General features: G+C 42.5%; 1 protein-coding gene across 1 annotated transcript in view; it reads right to left on the minus strand.

Annotated features, from left to right (window-relative positions):
- LOC308288271 (ATP-binding cassette sub-family C member 4-like) overlaps positions 1-20,518 on the minus strand; it is a 46,749-nt gene that overhangs the window by 13,294 nt on the left and 12,937 nt on the right. The window contains exons 9-15 of the mRNA XM_080729665.1: positions 14,030-14,137; positions 13,635-13,724; positions 12,135-12,326; positions 9,114-9,208; positions 8,497-8,583; positions 5,083-5,179; positions 1,533-1,730 (exon numbers count right to left, since the gene is read on the minus strand). Coding sequence (XP_080585791.1) covers positions 1,533-1,730; positions 5,083-5,179; positions 8,497-8,583; positions 9,114-9,208; positions 12,135-12,326; positions 13,635-13,724; positions 14,030-14,137 — 867 coding nt within the window. The remainder of the gene's footprint in view (positions 1-1,532; positions 1,731-5,082; positions 5,180-8,496; positions 8,584-9,113; positions 9,209-12,134; positions 12,327-13,634; positions 13,725-14,029; positions 14,138-20,518) is intronic.

The following is a 20,518-nucleotide window of genomic DNA, read 5'->3' on the forward strand; positions in this document are numbered from 1 at the left end:
GCGAGATTTGTTCTACGCATTAATTTCACCCCTCTCTTGAAGCGGTGAGCCGCACCCTTGATGCTTAGTGTGATAGGATCATTCTTTTAAATGGACAACTTGAACCCTCACATCCCTATTCTGAGGAGAACTTTAGACAAAAATAGCAGATCTGCAAGCTCTCAACGCCTCGCAGCGCTTGTAGATCGGCTATTTTTGGCAAATAGGTTTGGTGTAGAGGTAAAAAAAAAGAGCAGACCAAGTACAGAGTGAAAGGTCAAATTTACTAAGTAAACGATCAACGATTTAAGTGGTTAAATGTCTGAAAAAGAGAAAAACAGGTTAACACTAATCCAACTTAGACTGATGACAGTGCTGTCAAACAAGTCGATGAAAATCTGCAACACGCTTTTATACAACATGTGTCCCTGCTTCATCTCTCTCTCAGCTAAGGGGTCCTTGGCCTAAAAATGTTGAAGACCCCTGCTTTAACGTACAGTTTAATTTATACTCTATTGCGTAACAGAGTTGCTTGCTTGACAAAAGTAACAAATCTTTAAGGTATCAACATTGCGACATGAAGATACCTTGAAAGTTGGTTCTTTTTCAGAGTCTATGGAGTGAAGGTTGCGGGTCCCTTTTTGTCTTCAGTGTTGGTTTGCTTCAGTGTTGACTTGACATCTACCCAGTGCCTGTTGTAACTTGATTTAATATGTGGACACGCTAACCACAAGGCCACTGAGCTGATTTGAAATGAAATGTAATTAATCACTTGGTTGGAATGTGCAAGGAAACATATTAATAATGATCTTGAGTACAAAACAGAAGCCTCAGTATTGCCCATACGCAGATCCATCACAGCCACTGTCAATCTCAAGACACCAGACTTGTTATTTTGAGGGCAAAACATTGTTTGGGCACGGTTGAGATAATATTCACCACCATTGCTACAACCTTGGAGAAACACTGACATGGTGGCATGACATGACATTATCAAGACGAAGGCGTATCAAATAGCAAGGTTACGCCTTTTGCTAATCAGTTTTTCGGTATGGACCTGGTACAAATTCAAACGTGTGACTCACTCCTGATATTAGATCAGATTGCACGAGAGAGAGAGAGAGAGAGAGAGAGAGAGAGAGAGAGAGAGAGAGAGAGAGAGAGAGAGAGAGAGAGATTTAGAACAGGGGTCTTCAATGTTTTCAGGCCAAGGACCCCTTAGTTGAGAGAGATGAAGCAGGGACCCCTGGATTCATGTAAATTTGTATTTTCAGATATTTAACCACTTGAACCTTCAATACTTAATAAACTTGACCTTTGACTCTGTACTTAGTCTGCTCTTTTTCCCCTCTACACAAAACCTCTTTGCCAAAAATAATCGATCCACAAGCTCACAACGCCTCGCAGTTCTCAGAATATGGACGCTAGGGTTCAAGTGGTTAATATAGAAAAGGAAAAAATATGTTTCTATCACACAAAGGTTTGGAGGACCCCCTGTAGTAACTCTGAGGGTCCCAGACCCCCTGTTGAAGTAAATGTCTTGCCATACGCACCGGTAGCTCGGCTCCGTCTTTGACGGAGTGTACAGAAGAGGTGTGTGAGATGACGGAGTTCTGCGACAGGGTGCGCTTGCGCAGGGAGGCCTCCAGGGGATCCGGTTGCTCCTCTTCCTCCTCCTTCCTCAGCAGGGAGGTGAAGTCCACGCCGGAGCGCTGCAGCTCAGTGTAGGTGCCCTGCGCCACCATGTGACCCTGGTGAGCAGTGGTGGACAAAGTATTCAACCACAGTCAGGGGAAAAGTGGGACTGAGTTAAGCCCTTTGCACACAGGCACGTTTATCCGCACGGATAAAACGGACAATTTCATTTTTTTAAAAAGAAAACAATGATTCTCTACGACCTCATGCACACCGGATCCGAATTAGCCGTGCGACGAGTGGCTGCGGCCGTGCGTTTTTTTCTCGATCGAACCCAGTTCGATTCGTGCGTCTTGTCGCATGCGGTAAAAAAACTCATCACTCCTTTTATGACTCCTTTTGGGATCCGCAGCGCCGATTCCACACAGCATTGCACACCAAATCCAATGTGTTTTATTCATGCAACAAACGGAAAAGACGCAACTGTCCTGTGTGCAAAGGGCTTTACTAGGGCCCAAGTTGGAGGGACCTTAATAATTTTATACTTTAGCTATTGAAAAATAGCAGATCTACAAGCTCGCAGCGCGGCACAATACCGAGCTTATATAAACACAGTCGTGAGTCATGAAAATGTGTGCAAATCTTTGAATAAAAACAATGTATTTTTTAAGCGAACATTTGTAACTCAAATTTTGCTTCTGGGGCTCCCTGGAACTAAATATTTTGAGATGGGTACGTGGGCCAAATACATATCGATTTGGGAGTCCTTCACATGAAAAAGTTTGAGCACCACTGACATAGAAACATAGGTAAAAAAATAATAATTAAAAAAAAAAACGTAGGTTTTGAAATGTTCAAAGTCTTGCACAAAGGTTCACGATTTTTCAAAAATAACAGATCTACAAGCTCGCAGCGTGGCACTCGGTGCCGCGCTGTGAGCTTGTAAATCTGCAATTTTTCAATAGTTAAAATACCCAGGGCCCAGAATTTGGTGCAACACCCCTGGACCCTGGTGAGCAGCAGTGGACCAAGTATTCAACCACAGTACTCGAGTCAAAGTATAGATACTCCTGGTCAAATATTACCCCACTACATGTGAAAGTTGCTCAGTCAAATTATTATTCAGTCAAAGTATTCAAAGACAAAGAGTACACCAGTAAGACTCCCTAAATCGGGAGATAAGCGACCGTCAGGTCGCATACACAAACTTTAGAAGGCAATGGTAGCCAATCAGGAGGGAATATGGGAAATGGGACAGATCCATGTTGATGAGATGACTTTAGAGATACTGTGTACCGCTTTGCGTGATTTTAGGGCAAAATCTGTCCAAAAATGTGTTTTTCAAAAATCGGTCTGACGGTGGTGCTAGATGGGACAGATGCATGTTGATGACATGACTGTAGAGATGCTGTGTACCGCTTTGCGTGATTTTAGGAGCAGTGTCCAAAAATGTGTCTTGCAAGAATCGGCCTCATGGTAGCGCTAGAAGAGGGCCATGTGAGAAATGTTGTGGTTTGGCAGCCAAGGAGTGTGTGTGCAAAGTCTGGCATGGATAGGGACAACGGTGGCGGAGATATGAGTAGGGGAAAATTGTGATGTGATGTGACGTGACGTGACGTGACGTGACTGACTGATTGACAGCCGGTGGAGGTTTTGATAGTAACTGCGACAGTGACAAGCTCAGTCACAGAGTGCAAAGCAACACGTTATGAGCTTGTACTGTAGATTCTCTAATTTCACTATATTTTATTTCATAAATGTTCCTACCAGGTTTGGTGGATTTCTGTTATTGTTGCTCCTCATCCGAGTTTAGACGACCACCTCCTCACAACTAAAATGGGGCTGGTGCGTCTCATGCAAAAGCACTTATTTTGGCCTTTACAAAGTTACTTTTTTCTTCATGAATCGTCTATTTATAGTTCCCTGAGACCACCCAAAGTCTTGCTAGTCCACCACGTATTGACCCGGAAGAGAAACAAGCTGAAAACAATGACGCGGTTTCCAGATCGAGATTCTAGTGTATTGCGAGATTTCCGGTTACGCTACGTAGCTACGTAGCCACGTAATGTAGCTAGTTTTGGTCTGGACTCTGGAAAACGTACGTAAAGCCATGTGAGGGACTCTGGATAACGTACGTAAAGCCATGTGAGGGAGGAACACATTTAGGTATGCATCATGAAAACACCCTTGAACGTTCATCAGCACCCTGTCTTCTTCACGTAAACCAGCAGACACCCTGCATAACTGGAGTACATTTGTGTTTACACAGTGCTCTGAACATCTAAACTGTCTGACCATACTGTGAGATTTTAAAATGATTTTTTTTTTCTAATCGCTCCACTGGCCAAGATTTCTAAACACACATAGCAGTAGATAAGCTATATGTTTGAGGTCTGTAACGTATACCGCAGCTTAAGTGTTTGTGCATGTAATGCCCAGACGGGTTCCTAAAGCTAGCAATGCCCAGATCTCTATGTACCAATATCATGGACTCACACCTGCAGTGGTATGCAGGGGCGTCACAAGGGGGGGAAAGGTGGGACTGAGTTACTAGGGCCCAAGGTGGATGCCTTCATTATTTTCTACTTCAGCTATTGAACAATAGCAGATATACACCGATCTGCTATTTTTGAAAAGTTGTGAAAATTTGTGCAAATCTTTGAATATACTGTATGTATTTTTTGAGCAAACATTTGTAACTCAAATTTTGCTTCTGGGGGAACAAAATATTTTGAGATGGGGTTCCGTGGCCAAATACATATCATTGTGGGGGTCCTTCACATGAAAAGGTTTGAACACCACTGACATAGAAACATAGGTTTTTCAAAAAACCTTAGAAGGATTTGAAATATGCACAAATCTTCACGATAAAAGAAAATAGCAGATCTACAAGCTCACAGCGCAGCACTCGGTGCCGTGCTGTGAGCTTGTACATATATTTTTCACAGATATTTTTTAATAGTTAAAGCACAAAATAATGCGTTTCCAGTCTAAATGCATTAAACCTTCTCCCCCTATGAAGAACATTCATGGGGGGCCCGCAGTGAATCCTTGTCCCCACAGGGCCCAGAATTTGGTGCAACACCCCTGGTGGTATGCCGCTTCAATGTTGTGATACAGCAACGAGGTTGTCCATGGCGACAATACCAGTAAAAGCGGGGGGACTAGGTATTCAAATGAAGGTGACAAGGGTGTTTCAGGTGTTTTGTACAAGATGTTAGGTGTTCGTGTCCTTTTGCTTAACTCATTGATTGCCAAGGGCCGAGTTATTACAGTAGTCCCAGGCTGCCACAGCCCAAGTTTCCCGAGTTGGCAGCCATTTTGAAAAAAAAAAATTGATCCGTGCACTAGAAATCTAGGAACGTGGCATCCTGGTACTTGGCGGCCATCTTGAAAAGGGCATTCAATGAGTTAAGTAAACATGTGTGGCTCCTGTGGGACATTTTGTCCATCGACTGGGGCACCAACCTCTTTAAGAACCACAATCTGATTGGCCATCTGCAGGTACTGCAACTGGTGGGTGACCAAGATGCGGGGCTTGTTCTTCAGAATGCCACATATACATCTGGATGGACACACACGCACACGCACACACACACACACACACACACACACACACACACACACACACACACACACACACACACACACACACACACACACACACACACACACAGTGTAAACATGGAAACTTGGACGCAGGAACACATACAGTAAAAGAGATCCTAGAAATTAAAGAATGGCACACCTGATGCCCAGAAGCCTAATCTCCTTTGGTCAAGGAGGAATTCCTCCTTGCTTGAACAGTATATAGATTTGGTTTCAGAATCCCAATTCACAGATTTACATCTCTTGTGTGCAATGCTAAAGCCTTGTATGTGTGTGCATGTGAACTATTCATAACGTTGCATGTATGTGTGCATTGCATCAGGATCGTCAACAGTAAAAAAACAAAAACAAAGAGAAAGGTGTCACTGCAAAAGAACACACGTAATAATTTATATTCTGTAGTACAACGGTGTCCTGCGCTGAACATAGAAGATCTACAAACCCACAATGCCTGTAGATCCGGTATTTTCACCACAGGACACCGTCATACGACTGAGTATAAATCAGAATAAATTCCTAACTATTAACCAACAGCCTGGCAGACGTAAACCTCTTGCCCATTCCTGATCACTGATGTTCACATGGAAGCAGGGGCGTCACAAGAAAAGTGGGACTGGGTTACTAGGTCCCAAGGTGGAGGGGCCTTAATTATTTTATACTTTAGCTATTGACTAATAGCAGATATACAAGCTCACAGCAAGCTTGTAGATTTGCTATTTTTGAAAAGTCGTGAAAATGTGTGCAAATCTTTGAATATATGTATTTTTTAAGTGAACATTTGTGACTAACATTTTGCTGGAGGAGCTCTGGAGGAGCTCCCTGCAACTAAATATTTTGAGATGGAGACGGCCAAATAAATATAATTTTGGGGGTCCTTCACATGAAAAAGTTTGAGCACCACTGGCATAGAAAATAAAAACCTTAGAAGGATTTGAACAAAGACTATTCAAACTTTCACGATTTTTCAAAAATAGCATATCTACAAGCTCGCACTCGGTGCCACGCTGTGAGCTTGTATATCTGCTATTTTTCAATAGTTTAAAGCACAAAATAATGCGTAATAATGCATTCCCAGTCTAAATGGGTTAAACCCCCTCCCCTATGAAGAACATTCATGGGGGGCCTGCAGTGAATTCTTGTACCCAGGGCCCAGAATTTGATGCGACACCCCTGCATGGAAGATTGTTATGTAAGAGAAAGACTGGGAGCTGTTTTTCATTGTCTGTCTGACAGTGGTGGTGACACTCCCCTTCCTGACTGCTTCCCAACAGGGCAGCATTTGAACTGACTCATAGCTCCCCTTCCTTTCACTAGAACCTGCTGTTTGATCTTGCATGTAGCAGAGTGGGATGGTGGCGGCAGTCATTGTCTTTACTTTAACCAAACAAAGTTTTTCCTTTTACAAGAAATATTGGCAACAAACATTGCACAGGGAACAGTCTAGAGTCTAGACGGACACAATGAGAGCAATTAAAGCAGCACTAACTATGAACATTTTTTTTATGAATACGTTTTAACAGTATACATACAGTATATATGCAATATGAGCTTATTTTATCGCCGTTCTCTACTGTAAGAGTGATCCTCGGTTGCTAGGAGACAAGTGCATGCAGAGATAACCCGGCAATGAAAAGCACTTCTCCATAGGGTTCAACTCCTTCCTCTGGTTCTAGGTTTCCACAGCGCCCATAATCCATTCACACACGCTGTTTAGTGGAGACTGGGCGGAGCTACAACAACAGGATGGATTTTTTCCCTCTCGTTCTATTCCAACACATTGAGGATCGTGTATACAAAGACACAAAGCACACGCACGTGATCGCCCTCGGAAAACACGGTAAAAACACTGAAAACGCTGGCAGAAGCTACAGGATTAATTCATTAAAAGCTGGTACGATGTGTGTTAACCTTTTGGTTGCTAAGCATTAAAATCTTCAATGTTTTCCATTGCCAGAATCTTTAAAATCTTACCTTTTAATGTGCACGGGTCATGCACGGATAATGCACGGATGATGCACCACACGTGTGCACGCCATTCACATCTTTCAAACTAAAAAAATAGCTTGGAAATCCGTTCAGGCATTCAAAAGATATAGGCTATAGTGTTTTCTTCAAATGTAAACAAACATGGCTGCCATGTTTGAAAGATAGCGCTGTTCTGCGAGTCAAACATGCAGTTCGCGATCACGATCATGCCGAAACCGGAAGTAGGAAGTTCATCATTGAATATTGGCCTATCACAGATATATCAGTATCGGCATAAATGTTGTCTTATATTCCCTGGTAAGAAAAAGATTGTTTGGGTAATTTAGAAATAGATCCATTTGTGTTTTATTTTTTCCTCAATTGTCTTTTCAATAGTTATAAATATAATTATAAAATGTCCAGTACTTTGCATAGTCAAATCCTTTGTGGTGCACAGTGAAATCCTCTGTTTAATTTAACAGAGGATTTGGCTTTGTATAAGTGTTGTGGTAATCCTGCTGCACATAACGATATAACAAAGCAAATATTAACAGAGGATTTCGCTTTGTATAAGTGTTGTGGTAATCCTACTGCACATAACGATATAACAAAGCAAATAATAATAACATATCAGCTGCACCCTGACCTCAAAGAAGGTCGTCACCTGATGTAGTGACAACCATGACATCACATTATTTTATAAACTGGTTAAGTCACATTTCGTTAAAACAGGTTAATCAGTGTGTTTGTGCTGTGCGCACATATTATTTACTTGCTTATCAATCTACCTTTCCAGGTAACTTAAGGTTTCTGTGTCCTGCACTGACCTACTGTAGTTACTGAGGGCTTCTGGAGGCCATGGATTAAGCTGAGTGAATAGTTGAGCCACTGTAAAGTCAGGGAGAGTAAACGCTGCATACTGAGTAGAAAAGGCACAGCCAAGTGGCATTTCTGCCCACCCCTAAAAGGGCGAATAGCATTCTAACATGCTAAAAGGTGAGACAAGACAAGTTGGGAAACTGTTCCCAGGGATACAGACAGAAAAACTGTGGCCTGAAAAAGTTGAGAACCACTGACTTACACCAGTACGGCTATGATTTGCAGTAGTGGTAGTTAACCACTCTAAACCTGGGCATCCCTATTTTGGGCATGTCATTATAGTCTAAAACTTTCAAACTAATTAAAAAATACCGTAAGAGTACCAGAACAGAGGGAGGTTGAAACAGGTTCCCCACTGCAGCAAGACTCTGAACCGCAACTCACTCTGGATGAGCATTAGCAAATATCATGTGACATGGTTGAACTTACTGTTCAAACAAGTGTCTCCCAACCTCTGCATCCACAGCACTTAGAGGATCATCCAGAAGATAAATATCAGCGTCCTGGTACACAGCTCTGATAAGACATATTATAACATAATGCAAAATTACACTCGATTCATTACTGAGGAGAAATAGTAATCTAATGTACATGTTTTTGTCAAAATCTATTAACTTGATATTGACAGGGAAAGTTATTCCCTGATAAATTATAGTTCAAGATTGTCATTGTCACTGACATTCTTGTACTGTGAGCCTCCTCAACAGTGACAAAATAGAATAGTAAGTACAAATAGATTTAAATACATTAAAATTTTAAACTGCATCTGCACCAGAACCATAGATTCGCAAGGTTGTAATCCTCAAGCACCTCTCTGGCAAGTTTGAGTAAAAAGGTGCCAATTGCATGTCGGAAGTTCAAACTTGAAGGTATGAAAATTAAATTAAGTCAATTAAATCAACTAATTGATTAGTCCTTGTCATCGACTATTATTGTCTAAGGTTCCCTTTAGTCGAGGACAGTCCTACAGTCACCATACCACTCTAGACTCTACATCTGTATAAAATGCTTAACTGATGCAGGTCCACCGTTAGCAGGCTTTTTACCTGGCCAGGTTGACTCGAGCTTTCTGTCCCCCACTCAGGTTGGCTCCTCTGTCTCCAATCACTGTTAGGTCCCCATCTGGAAGCAGCTCCATGTCCTGGAGATAAAATGACCAGGCGGTTAAGAGTGACCAGCCAAAGTTTTTAAACTAGATTCAGATTACATCGTCCTTCCTTTTGGGATAGAAAACCTTTTAGCTATGGTGACTTAGCATTCCACAGCCTCATTCAGTACTACTGGGCTTGCAATATCCAGATGACCTGTCTGTATCCCCTGCCTTAGCCACAGTGCATAACAATTACCTGTTGCAGCTACACTCTAATTCACTCTAATTTTTTTTACCTGGTTAGTGAACATCACAGTAATGGATCGTTTTCATCCTTTGTTGAACTATCATTTGGTCCTTCCATTAGATATTTTGTGCACAAAATATTTTCCAATTCACCCTGCAGTACAACATCGTCCACAGAGCACACTATATTATAAATGCCAGGTTAGCAAAGTTGTACTCCAAGATACTGTTAGTGATGGTTGTGCTGATTTTAATTTCAAACCCGGTCTGATTTTCAGATTTTAACTGGTTGGTGTTTTTGAGTCTCAAAAAGATGGATATCGGTTCAATCGCTCCACATAAAATATTTTTGAATCTACAGTATCAGAAAGCTTTCCATCTGACAATAAATCCTAACCCTCTTACAGTAATTTTTGGAATTTCAGTCTGCGAAGGATACTGGACTTACTGGTTGTAGAAATAAAACATATACAACTTCACGGGGAAGACAGTAGTGGTATTCTGATTAAACATTCAACAAGCACCCTCTCTTAAAGGGAGGATGAAATCATTTCTACAGTATGCATCTCGAAACGGGAGCCACACGTAGGGAGGATTGAAGGTTTCCTAAGGACTGACACAAACACCAACGTAATATTTTTCCATTTTCTTTAAATAGAATCTTAAAATGTAAGAATTATAATGTAATAATGCAAATGCAAGAAGGGATTTAATGGGAATGCAACAACGTTTCGGTATTATAGACCTTCATCAGTTTATCTTAGGATATTTTCAGGTTATCTTCAGGTTATCATCTTAAGGACCTTAAGATAACCTGATCTTAAAGATCTTAAGATAGCCCGATGAAAGACTTTCTTAGAGGTCCTACACCCTTTTACTGCCTACGACGAGTGCTCGTCACGTGTCGCTCACTGTCACGGCGAGCGCTTGTCAAATCCTGATTTGGTGCAAGTCTGAGAGCACAGGGGGAGGGGGTGGGTGTCTGCGGTTTGCGACCAAAGTGTCTGCGCCTGAAGTCATGTGCCACGTTAACACACGTGGATTTATTTCCTTTCGGTTTCGTTTTTGAGGCCCTGGATCTACTTCTCTGCTTTGTACTGATTTGGGGTGAAAGCGAGGCACGTTCCACTGGCTATATCTTTGTACTTTTTTTTTTGAGACATGCAGGCATCTTTTAAACAACACCGCGGATGGAAATAATGGATGGATATTATTCTATAAAATCTCAAAGGTGAGGGATTTTGATGGCAGGGAACAGACAATATGATTAGCCTAGCTATGGCAATAAAAGAGTTAACACTTGGACTGCTAAAATTTTTAATCAAACTAATGTAGATTACTGCCAAGGCTTTTTGTGGTGTTTTTACCTGATTTTCGAGGGCTCCATAAACACACCATGTGTCCATTATGTAAACGGTCCCGGTCACGGGAGATAGCTGTCTTTTCTTTCACGGGGAAAAGAAAAAAATACCACCGCGATGATCTGTGCGCAAGTTATGGTCCATAGAAAACAGGCTGTTTTGACCAAACGCACAATCTGGGAAAATAATCCGAGATACAGTATATCCATTCTTCTAGTCATGATGAATAAAAGTGAATGGACGGCAGGATATCCTGACTATATTATTTTCCATGGCATCATGGGAAACTGAGTCTTTTCATCACTCCCGCCCGCGGTAGAGCGCTGGCTATTGTTTACAACGCTAACACGCGTTCCTGGACGCCTTAAGGGTCCCCCTGCACTCCAGGGGTGGAAACGCTAAGACGTTCCTGGACATCTTACTCCAGGGCTCCACTGGCGGCGTCGCGCTGCTCTGCGTCTTGACAGCGTCATTGACACCGTCACATTGACGTCCGACTGGCTCTACTGAACGTGAATTTGTTGATAGATGAGGATATGGCATTATCAACTGTAAAGTTATGCCTAATTTATCATTTATGCTGTGTAAAGTGCCGAAAAAAGTAACAGATCTACAAGCTCACAACACGTCGCATGCAGTCAGGACATGCTGTTTTGTGAGCTTGTAGATCGGCTATTTTCGGTGCACCCGCACCGCCACGACAATGTATATAAATCTGGCTCTAGTGTTCAGAGAACTTTAGACTCAGTCACTCACTGCTGACCTGTTTTAGGAGGAAGAAATGAGAAAGAAATTGTTTCCCAGCCTGTTGTGTTTATACATGATTGTATCAAAGTAAGAAGACCACGTAATTACATAAAGAATATTCACGTACTGCTATATAGCCTACATTTAAATACAGCCTACAATGCATTTAAGGTAAGACGATGAATGACAGATGGACCACAAAGTTGTATTCCCATTCAATCTTTTTGTTGCATTTGAAAACAGTGTCCGTGAGTTTTTGAGCGGTGGTCACACCGTCTCCATAGAGTGGCCGTGTGTGTATCCGTGTATCCGTGTATCCGTGTATGTGTCCGTGTATGTGGGTGGGTCTGTATGTAGCCTGCCCTACAGTACCTTTTATGACCACACATGTTAAGGGAGGGGCGCTGTTTTCAGGCCAGGCCAGGCCAGGCACACACACACACACGCACACACACACACACACACACACACACACACACACACACACACACACACACACACAGGGGGGGGGGGGGGGGGGTTGATCGTGTCCCAAACAACAATAAAATAACATCTGGTTGTCCCAGAGGTGAACTGGCCCTTTAAGGTGTGCAAAAGACGAAATAATGTAAAGTGTCTCTCACCCTCTTGAGTGCACAGGCCTTGATGACCTTCTCATACTTCTGGGTGTTGAGCTCTTTGCCAAACAGGATGTTGCTGCGGATGGTTCCGGGGAAAACCCAGGGCTGCTGGGAGGCGTAGGTCAGCTGACCGTTGACCTTCAGCATCCCTTTATCGTGCGGCAGCTCTCCCAGGATGGAGCTCAGCAGGGAGGACTGGGGTTTGCAGGTAGCAAGGGGAGATTTGGGAGTTAAGAAGGAATATAGGAGAAGGCCCCTCTAAAGTTCATCACCACACATACACTTGTAATGTAATGAATCAATGCAAGTTCAGGAGTGGAGACACTCCCCGTTCACAATCACCTCATCAACTACACCTGCCTTCACTTATCAGAACCAATCTTCACAGTATAAATAAATACACCTGTTTGGCTTACTTTGTTTGTACTGCTTAACATCCTCCACCACCCAACCGTCTTCTTCCTCCTGGATTCTCACTCTTCCTCCTTCTGTCTCCCTGATTCTCACTCTTCCTCCTTCTGTCTCCCAGATTCTAACTCTTCCTCCTTCTGTCTCTGTTTCTCCAGGAACCCATGATAGAGGGCAGCGGCGGAACAGAGACGACCGATTATAGCGATTGGAGCTCCTGAGACTACCCAGCCAGAGTCTCGCCCTGCCAAGGAGGAACCCATGGCAGGGCGAGATTCATATCCCAAATGCAATGTGAATTCATCCCAATTCACATTGATCTCATTTCATTCAATACATTGTTTCTAAACCTAAGTAGAGGTGTAGTCTCTTACTCGTGAATGTACATTTGAGCACTGAACATGTGTTTCTTGCCCTCTCATTCCATAAGACAATAAGACAATATTTCATCACGACTTGACAACTGCAACTCCCTCTACTCCGGTCTCTGCAAAAGGATCCTATCCCGCCTACAGTTAATCCATAACTCTGCAGCTAGATTGCTCACAAATACAAAGAAACAAGACCATATAACCCATATGTTGGCTGCTCTTCACTGGTACCTGTGAGCTCTAGATGTCCTACTAATCACTTATAAAGCCCTACATGGACTGGCTCCTACCAATATATTAGATATGCTGCCCCCTCATGAGTCAGGGCGCATCCTTAGGTCCTCAGATGAGGCCCTATTGAAAGACCAAAATACCAACATGGTAACCCGGGGTGATCGGGCATTTGCTGCCCGGGCACCCAGGTTGTGGAATGCACTGCCAGTGCACCTTAGGTTAGCAGCTTCCCTGCCTCTGTTTAAACCCCTGCTTAAAACATACCTATACACTAAATGTTTTTCTTAATTGTTGTGATGTGAAAGTACACATTTTTAATTGATACTTTGTGAATCAAATGTGTTGTTTTTGCTTTGTTACATGATGTTTTTAGTCTTGCTCTGTGTGTGCAGCACTTTGTGACTTTGTTTTGAAAGGTGCAATATAAAAAAAATTCATTATCATTATCCTAATATTGTGATGGGAATTTACAAAGCAAGCGACTACTGACCTTTCCTGCCCCCACGGGCCCAATCACGGCCAGGAGCTGCTGTGGCTTTACGGAGAGGGAGACGTTCTGCAGAGATGGAGAGTCCAGGCTCTGCACGGGTAGGAGGTGCAAACAGTAAAGGCCTGATTTATGCGCTGACGTACAATGGTGCAGCTTGCTATTTTTGGCAAATGACACCGTTGTTAACATTTGATGGGTCATAATAAACCACACAGGATCACAAAACTTTACAAGGACAATGTCAATGATTCACCACACACACTGCAGCATGACAAAGCAAGATACGGAAAAAGCCTGTAATGCATGCAGGTATCAAAGTCCGACAATATCATACAGGTCAATAGATGTGCAGAAATGTGTGGGTTCAGATGTGGATAAACACCTAATGGCTATACCTTGTCCCAGTAGCAGATCAGATCTTGGATCTCAACAGACGCCTCCTTCTTCTCCTCTGATGGCAGTGAATCACTGGTTTTCTTAATCTCATCCAGCATCAAGAAAGTCTGTTAAAGTAGAGAACAGAATAGTGAAGACTGGTGACTGGAGTAGTAGTGCAGAGTCCAAAACAATGTGCATAGTGTAGTGTAAAGCCCAATTTATACTTTGTCATACGAGAGCATCAGTCAACGAAAATTGATTTTCAATCAAACAAACAAAGTCAGTTCATATGACGAAGCATAAATTAGTCTATGAGAGGGTTAATAGACGGACAACGCAATCCACAAACTTAAAGTTATACCATGTAACTTTTTTTATAAAACAAATCTTAAAATTGTCCTAACTGTTAAATCGCTAAAGTTTTAGAACCCCCACTCTGTTATTTTCAGCTTCTGAAGCCTTCTCTATATATGTTTTCTATGAGTTGTGAGGGGGGGAGAATTTCCCGGCAAAATGATGTCATCTCCCACATGATACACTACCGGCCAATCACAGCGCCGATCATACACCACCGGCCAATCACAGCGAGTCTTGCTGTCTCTAAAGGAAGTAGCTTCCCTCAGCAACTGTGTTTACATTGGTGAAGGAATCTTGCTTGCTACTCCCTCAATTCTGGTCTAAAAATGATGGGAGACGGCTCTACGGAATCGTATCGGCAAGGCGGAGGTGCTCGCGACGACCGCGGTGGTCCGCGGACCCCCGTTCCGGTGGTCCGCGGCGACTCCGGATGAAAAAAGCAATACCACTACTGACCACTAGTTGAGCAGCTTCCACAGTACAGCTTTAATATTAACCCATTTAGGCCTAACCTATAGTTAGGCCCAAATCAGAAATTAGCCTACAAAAACAAATATGTTGATACATACTGTACATGTACTGTAAGCCCCTCCCATACACTAAAATGTGTACCCGGCCTGAATTGGGTTAAATCACACTGCTCTTCTTTGTTGAAATATTTCCAAAAATTAGATTTCCACCACTTTTCTTTCCCTTTATTTATAAGTGTTCCTTCCTCAACAAAAATAAAGGGTTAGACAGTGCATTAATGACCTCTGAAATCATTGATGTTTGATTAATCGCAAGTAATTGAACAAATTATTACATTAAAATCCATAATTGAAAATAGCCCTAAACATCATAGTAACGAAAAAAATACAATTCAACATGTCCTGTAACTGATAATACCTAATTAAAAAACAAAACGAGATGAGCTGATGAGCTGGCATACTGTAGCAGACAGATTAGTAGACTTTTGTGGGGGACTGGGGACATATACAGTAGATGGTCTTCTTTTGTGGGGACACATACATGCATGCATGCCATGCATACAGTACATACAGACCAACCATGTTCTGGACAACTGGCCCCTACACTGCCACACAATAAAAATGCTGATGCGTCACATTACCTACAGTAGTTGCACATTTACAGAATAGTTATTGTATTGTGTTGTGTTAACTATTACATAACACCTAATCTTCACAACGGATCATGAAATGAAATGAAATGACAATGAGTGTATTTCAGATGGGAGTCATGTGCTGCTGACTTGCCTGTGCGGGGTGAGTGCAGGGTGATAATGTTTCAACACTGGCATCCACAACGTGCATCATAACAGCTAGTCTAAAATTAAACTGAACATAGAGACACCACCTGGGCCTCTGGGAGTTGTCGTGTGCCGCTGGGATCCCTGCCTAACCTCAGGAGAGACAGAGCCAGCCAGGCTTTTTCCATTTGTTCCCTCCTGTGTCTATCATCTTACTGCACTGTTTGATAAGCATTGAAAAGGCATCTACATAAAAGCAAAAAAGTTTTTCTTTTTTTAAAGTTGTTTACTTCTTTTTTTCCAGCATTTATAGTGGCACTATCTGGCACATTTTGCCAGATAATCAAGACCTCACTGAAGAGAGACACATCATTTATCTTGCTTTCTTAAGTTGCTACCATTTACTTGCACAATAATAAACTGTTAATGGGACTATCCATTCATGATATCATATACAAAAACCTGTGACCGAGTCTGACTAAACCCATTCTTCAAAAAGCGCATTCATTCATTAGCTTATTTGCCTTCAGGTACACCCTGTCCCTGGAAACACACATGACTGTCTGGCCTAGAACTGAATCCTTCCTGTCTCTCATTCTCACTTCCATCTCAATAAAGAAAATATAAAGTACACTGGACAGCTTTGCTTAGTAAAAAAGGGTACTTGAATGCATATGATCCGAAACACGTGCCAAGCTAGTCACATTCACTGCATGCCTTGCTGACATCACTGTGGATTAACCTGGGAGTTTCCAACTCCTGGACAGTCAGCTGTCTTTCAAGGCACACACTGCAGTGATCCCTCACTCCTGTAGGTTTGCACTTTACAATATCCGGACGATAAAAACTCCCCTGTCCCCCACCGGTCTGAAAACTCACCACTTGAGACTCTACCTCATCCTCCAGCACTCCTTATTTCTGTCTGTACTTGTTGACTTTCTAGATGCATGCTAAATTTAATTTAGAAACTGTAGTGTAGATGTCAGTATTTTACTTGATCACAGATACTAAGTATCTTTTTAAGATAATATGTTATTTAGACAGATGTTTTTACATCTACCTGATATCCTTTTTACTTTGCACATAGTTGTTTTCTTAGCCCTCGAATTACTTGACCACGCACTTATTGAATGACCAGTACTGTTCATATTGCTTACTGTAAAGCCCGGGATGCGAATCCGGGTCTCCCACGTTAAAGTCCACTATCTTAACCATTGACCCAAAGGGATATCCCTATGGACCGAGGGAGATACTAGACTTTTGAGGCCATCAGGCTGAGGCTGTGAATCACTCTGCTACATTACTCCCACCTTGCACAGTGTTCATGTTGCACTTTGCTTTTAGTAGGGAGGTAAGGTAAAAACAAATGGTCAACTCGTTAGGAGGTGGATAGAAGCACCAGATTTGGTACACACATTCTTAAGGTGAATCTCACCATTTCTGAAGGGGGGGGGGGGAAGGGTAGTATGTGAGGGGGAGGGGCTTAACTAATTCATATAGGTAGTATATCAAAACAGTCCTCAGTGACAAAATGATATACAGTATATATTTTGAATTTCAAATTGCATAACTAGCTTCCGTTTGTTTCCCATTGCCACCAAATGAATTTGAACTACCATAACTTTTACAATTTACTAATGCCTGTAGTTGGAAGTATATGACATTGTCCTTTGGGGTGTTAGAATCGCCCAAGGGAAATTCATGCTTTTATAAGATTCTTTAGGTGTCTTTTGAGGCAAGTGCCCATACTATAGTGTAGTTGGCTATTTTCAATTTCGTTAATAACTCACTTCCTGTTTAAGATTATTTTGGGCACCCCTTCTAGGATGTTTTAGGATCACCCAAGGGACACGTGTACCAAATTTCAAGCTTCTATCCACCATGTAAAAGTTTCATATAATTCTCCCTATTTGGATAAGTTCCTAAATTGCTAAATTGCTAACTTGCACCGCACCTCGTGCATGCATGTGTGATCAGTCAACATTAATTTGTGTTAGATAATCCTGTTAGAGCTTCAAAGAAATGGTATTAACAAGATGTTTTCAAAATGGGTTGACGTCTTGAACTTCCACTGAGTGAAAGCTTTGTCTATAAGGAAAGAAACACTGCAGCACCTTGTGCACAAACAATATTAGAAAATCTATTATCTAATAGTAAGCTTAACTCTTTGAGCGCCAGCGCCCTCTAGGGGCCAAAGAATGCCAGCGCATCTCTCATAGGCGAGCGCTTTAGCTTCCAGGACTTCAGCTTCCAGGACCTGACGTGCTCACGTTGATGCACGGCATGGAAATGTCCCGGATGAAGATGCTAACAGAATGGCTATTCCCATTTTGTCATCTAAAAGATCATTTTTGGGCGATTTCGCCGTAAATAAACCTCGCGCCGCTTTCCTAAAACACAAAAAAGAGATATAAGCCTTTAAAGATGCGGTCTTTCATTGGATTAGGCGGAGATTGGCGATTGCGTTCGCAAATTACGGCCGGCCGGGACGTTGTTAGCTTTCGGCTAGTAGCTACAAAAATCAAGCCAGGCTTCAGAAGGCCTCTTATCATTTTATTCATTTAATTAAATAAAGCCGAACTACTTCGGGATCGGCACACTCGTGTACTCATCGGAAGCGGCGCCGAACATCGGGTGAACATTGGGGAGCTCAAAAATGTATTTTAAACCATTTTTAATGGAATATATCGTCGGACAGAGTAGAACGGCTAGCTGGCTAGCGGCTAGCGAGCCAGGACCACCCACGACTCTACAAGCAGCTCGGGGTAAGTGAATTAATAAAAAAAAGATTGTATTGGATTGAAATAAAGCCGAACTAGTTCGGGATCGGCACCAGATGAGTTAATGGAGCTTTTCAGCTCATGTTTGTAGTTTTTGCTGTTTTCAGTTTTGCAAAACTGTTAGTCGACTGCACTCTTATTTTGAAGTTCTCAGAATGGAAGTTAAGGAGTAGTTCATCCAAAAAATTACTTATGTTCTATCAATTACACAGCACACTGTCACACCCCAAGAAGCCTCAGATTCATGGAGATTGTTTTGTTTTTGCTGCATTCCTGAGCCAATAATTTGTTGACAGCGGAGTCGACTCAACCGAGTCTCCTACTGAGCAGCCACCCGGTCATCAAATTACTGGCTCAGGAATGCGAAAAAAAGAAAGAAATAAATCTATGAATTTTAGGCTTCATGGAAGCGAGAGCTGTGTCCGTGTGCTCAGTAATAAGTCGGATTCTTTTCCGGTGGGGGTTGGCTTCCGGTGGTGGAGAAGGTATAAGGCTTGGTGAGCTAAGGGTTGCTTCATTGCTTTTTGCAGATGACGTGGTCCTGATGGCGTCATCGATCCGAGACCTTCAGCTCTCACTGGATTGGTTCGCAGTAGTGTGCGGTGGCCGGAATGAGGATTAGCATCTCTAAATCTGAGGCCATGGTTCTCAGCAGGAAACCGATGGATTGTGCAGTCAAAGTGGGGAATGAGGCTTTACCCCAGGAGAGGGAGTTTAAGCATCTCAGGGTCTTGTTCACGAAGGAGAGAAAGGGGAAGACAGAGAGAATCGGAGCAGGGAGCGGTTTTGCAGTCGCTAAATCGCACTGTGGTGAAGAAAAGAGCTGAGCCGGAAGGCAAAGCTCTCAGTCTACCGAGCAATCTTCGTTCCTACTTTCACCTATGGTCATGAAGTGTGGGTCATGACCGAAAGTATAAGGTTGTGGACGAAATTGGTTTCCTCAGACGGGTGGCTGGTATCTCCCTTAGAGATAGGATGAGAAGTTCAGTCACCCGAGAGAGAGAAGAACCGTTGCTCCTACATTTGGAAAGGAGTCAGCTTAGGTGGTTCGGGCATCTTAGCACGGATGCCCCCCGAGCGCCTTCCTAGGAAGGTCCTCGATGCACGTCCCACTGGGAGGAGACCCCGTGGCAGACCAAAGACCAGATGGAAGGATTATATCTCCAAACTGGCTTGGGAACGCCTTGGTATACTCCCTGAGGGAGTGGAGGAAGTTGCTCGGGATAAGGAAATCTGGAAGTCTCAGTTGGAACTGTTACCCCCGCGACCCGATTCTGGATAATCGGTTGAAGATGGATGGATGGATGGATAGATAGATGGGGTGTGTAGAAAATACAAAAAATTGGGGGTCAATTACTCCTTTAAATGCTTACTTTACATATGGTTACATTTGAACAACTTGATGAACATGCTTTGCAATGATCAATGTAAATCAATGTGTTCAGTTCAGTTCACTGCTGTAGCAGGCGTGCTGCTGTAGCAGGCGTGCTACAGCAGTATGTCATGTAGTAGAAATATTTATAGAGTAACAAATATGTGTATTATATACTTGTTTTCCTTCCATTCACTGTAATTGAATGGGTGGTCAACCAGCTACAGCTGTCAATCTTAACAGCTGAGTTCTCCCCCACGCTTGCTCTCTCACTCTCAATCTGTACTGTGTGTAACTATTTGTATGTTGTCTTTATCTTTAGTACACATCCTTATAAGACCATGTTTAGAATAGCATCTCTGTCAGAATGGACTATAAGAACTGTATGATAATGGTGCAGGGGAGGCTTGTGCCCGGAGGGGCTGACAGGACAGGCCAGGAGGCCTGCTCCTCTGATGCTGTGTAATGCTGTTACTCTGTTCAACTTTTTGCCTCTTTGAATAAATCTTTGTCAATTCTTCAAATCCTTCATCCTTGTGGAACATTAATTAATTTCTATAACAGTCACTGTAGACCAAAACAAATCATTGAATTGTCACGTTGAAATGCTGAATGCCAAAATAATATTTTAGTGTGGCACAAATGCCAAAGTTAAAATTAACCAATTCTGCACCTGACCTGATCAACCTATCAACCTTGAACCCCCTCCCCTTAAAAAAATATTATGTATTAAATGTATTAAAGCCAC

The sequence above is a fragment of the Nannobrachium achirus genome (assembly GCF_963921795.1).
Source record: "Nannobrachium achirus genome assembly, chromosome: 7".
Taxonomy (NCBI): domain Eukaryota; kingdom Metazoa; phylum Chordata; class Actinopteri; order Myctophiformes; family Myctophidae; genus Nannobrachium; species Nannobrachium achirus.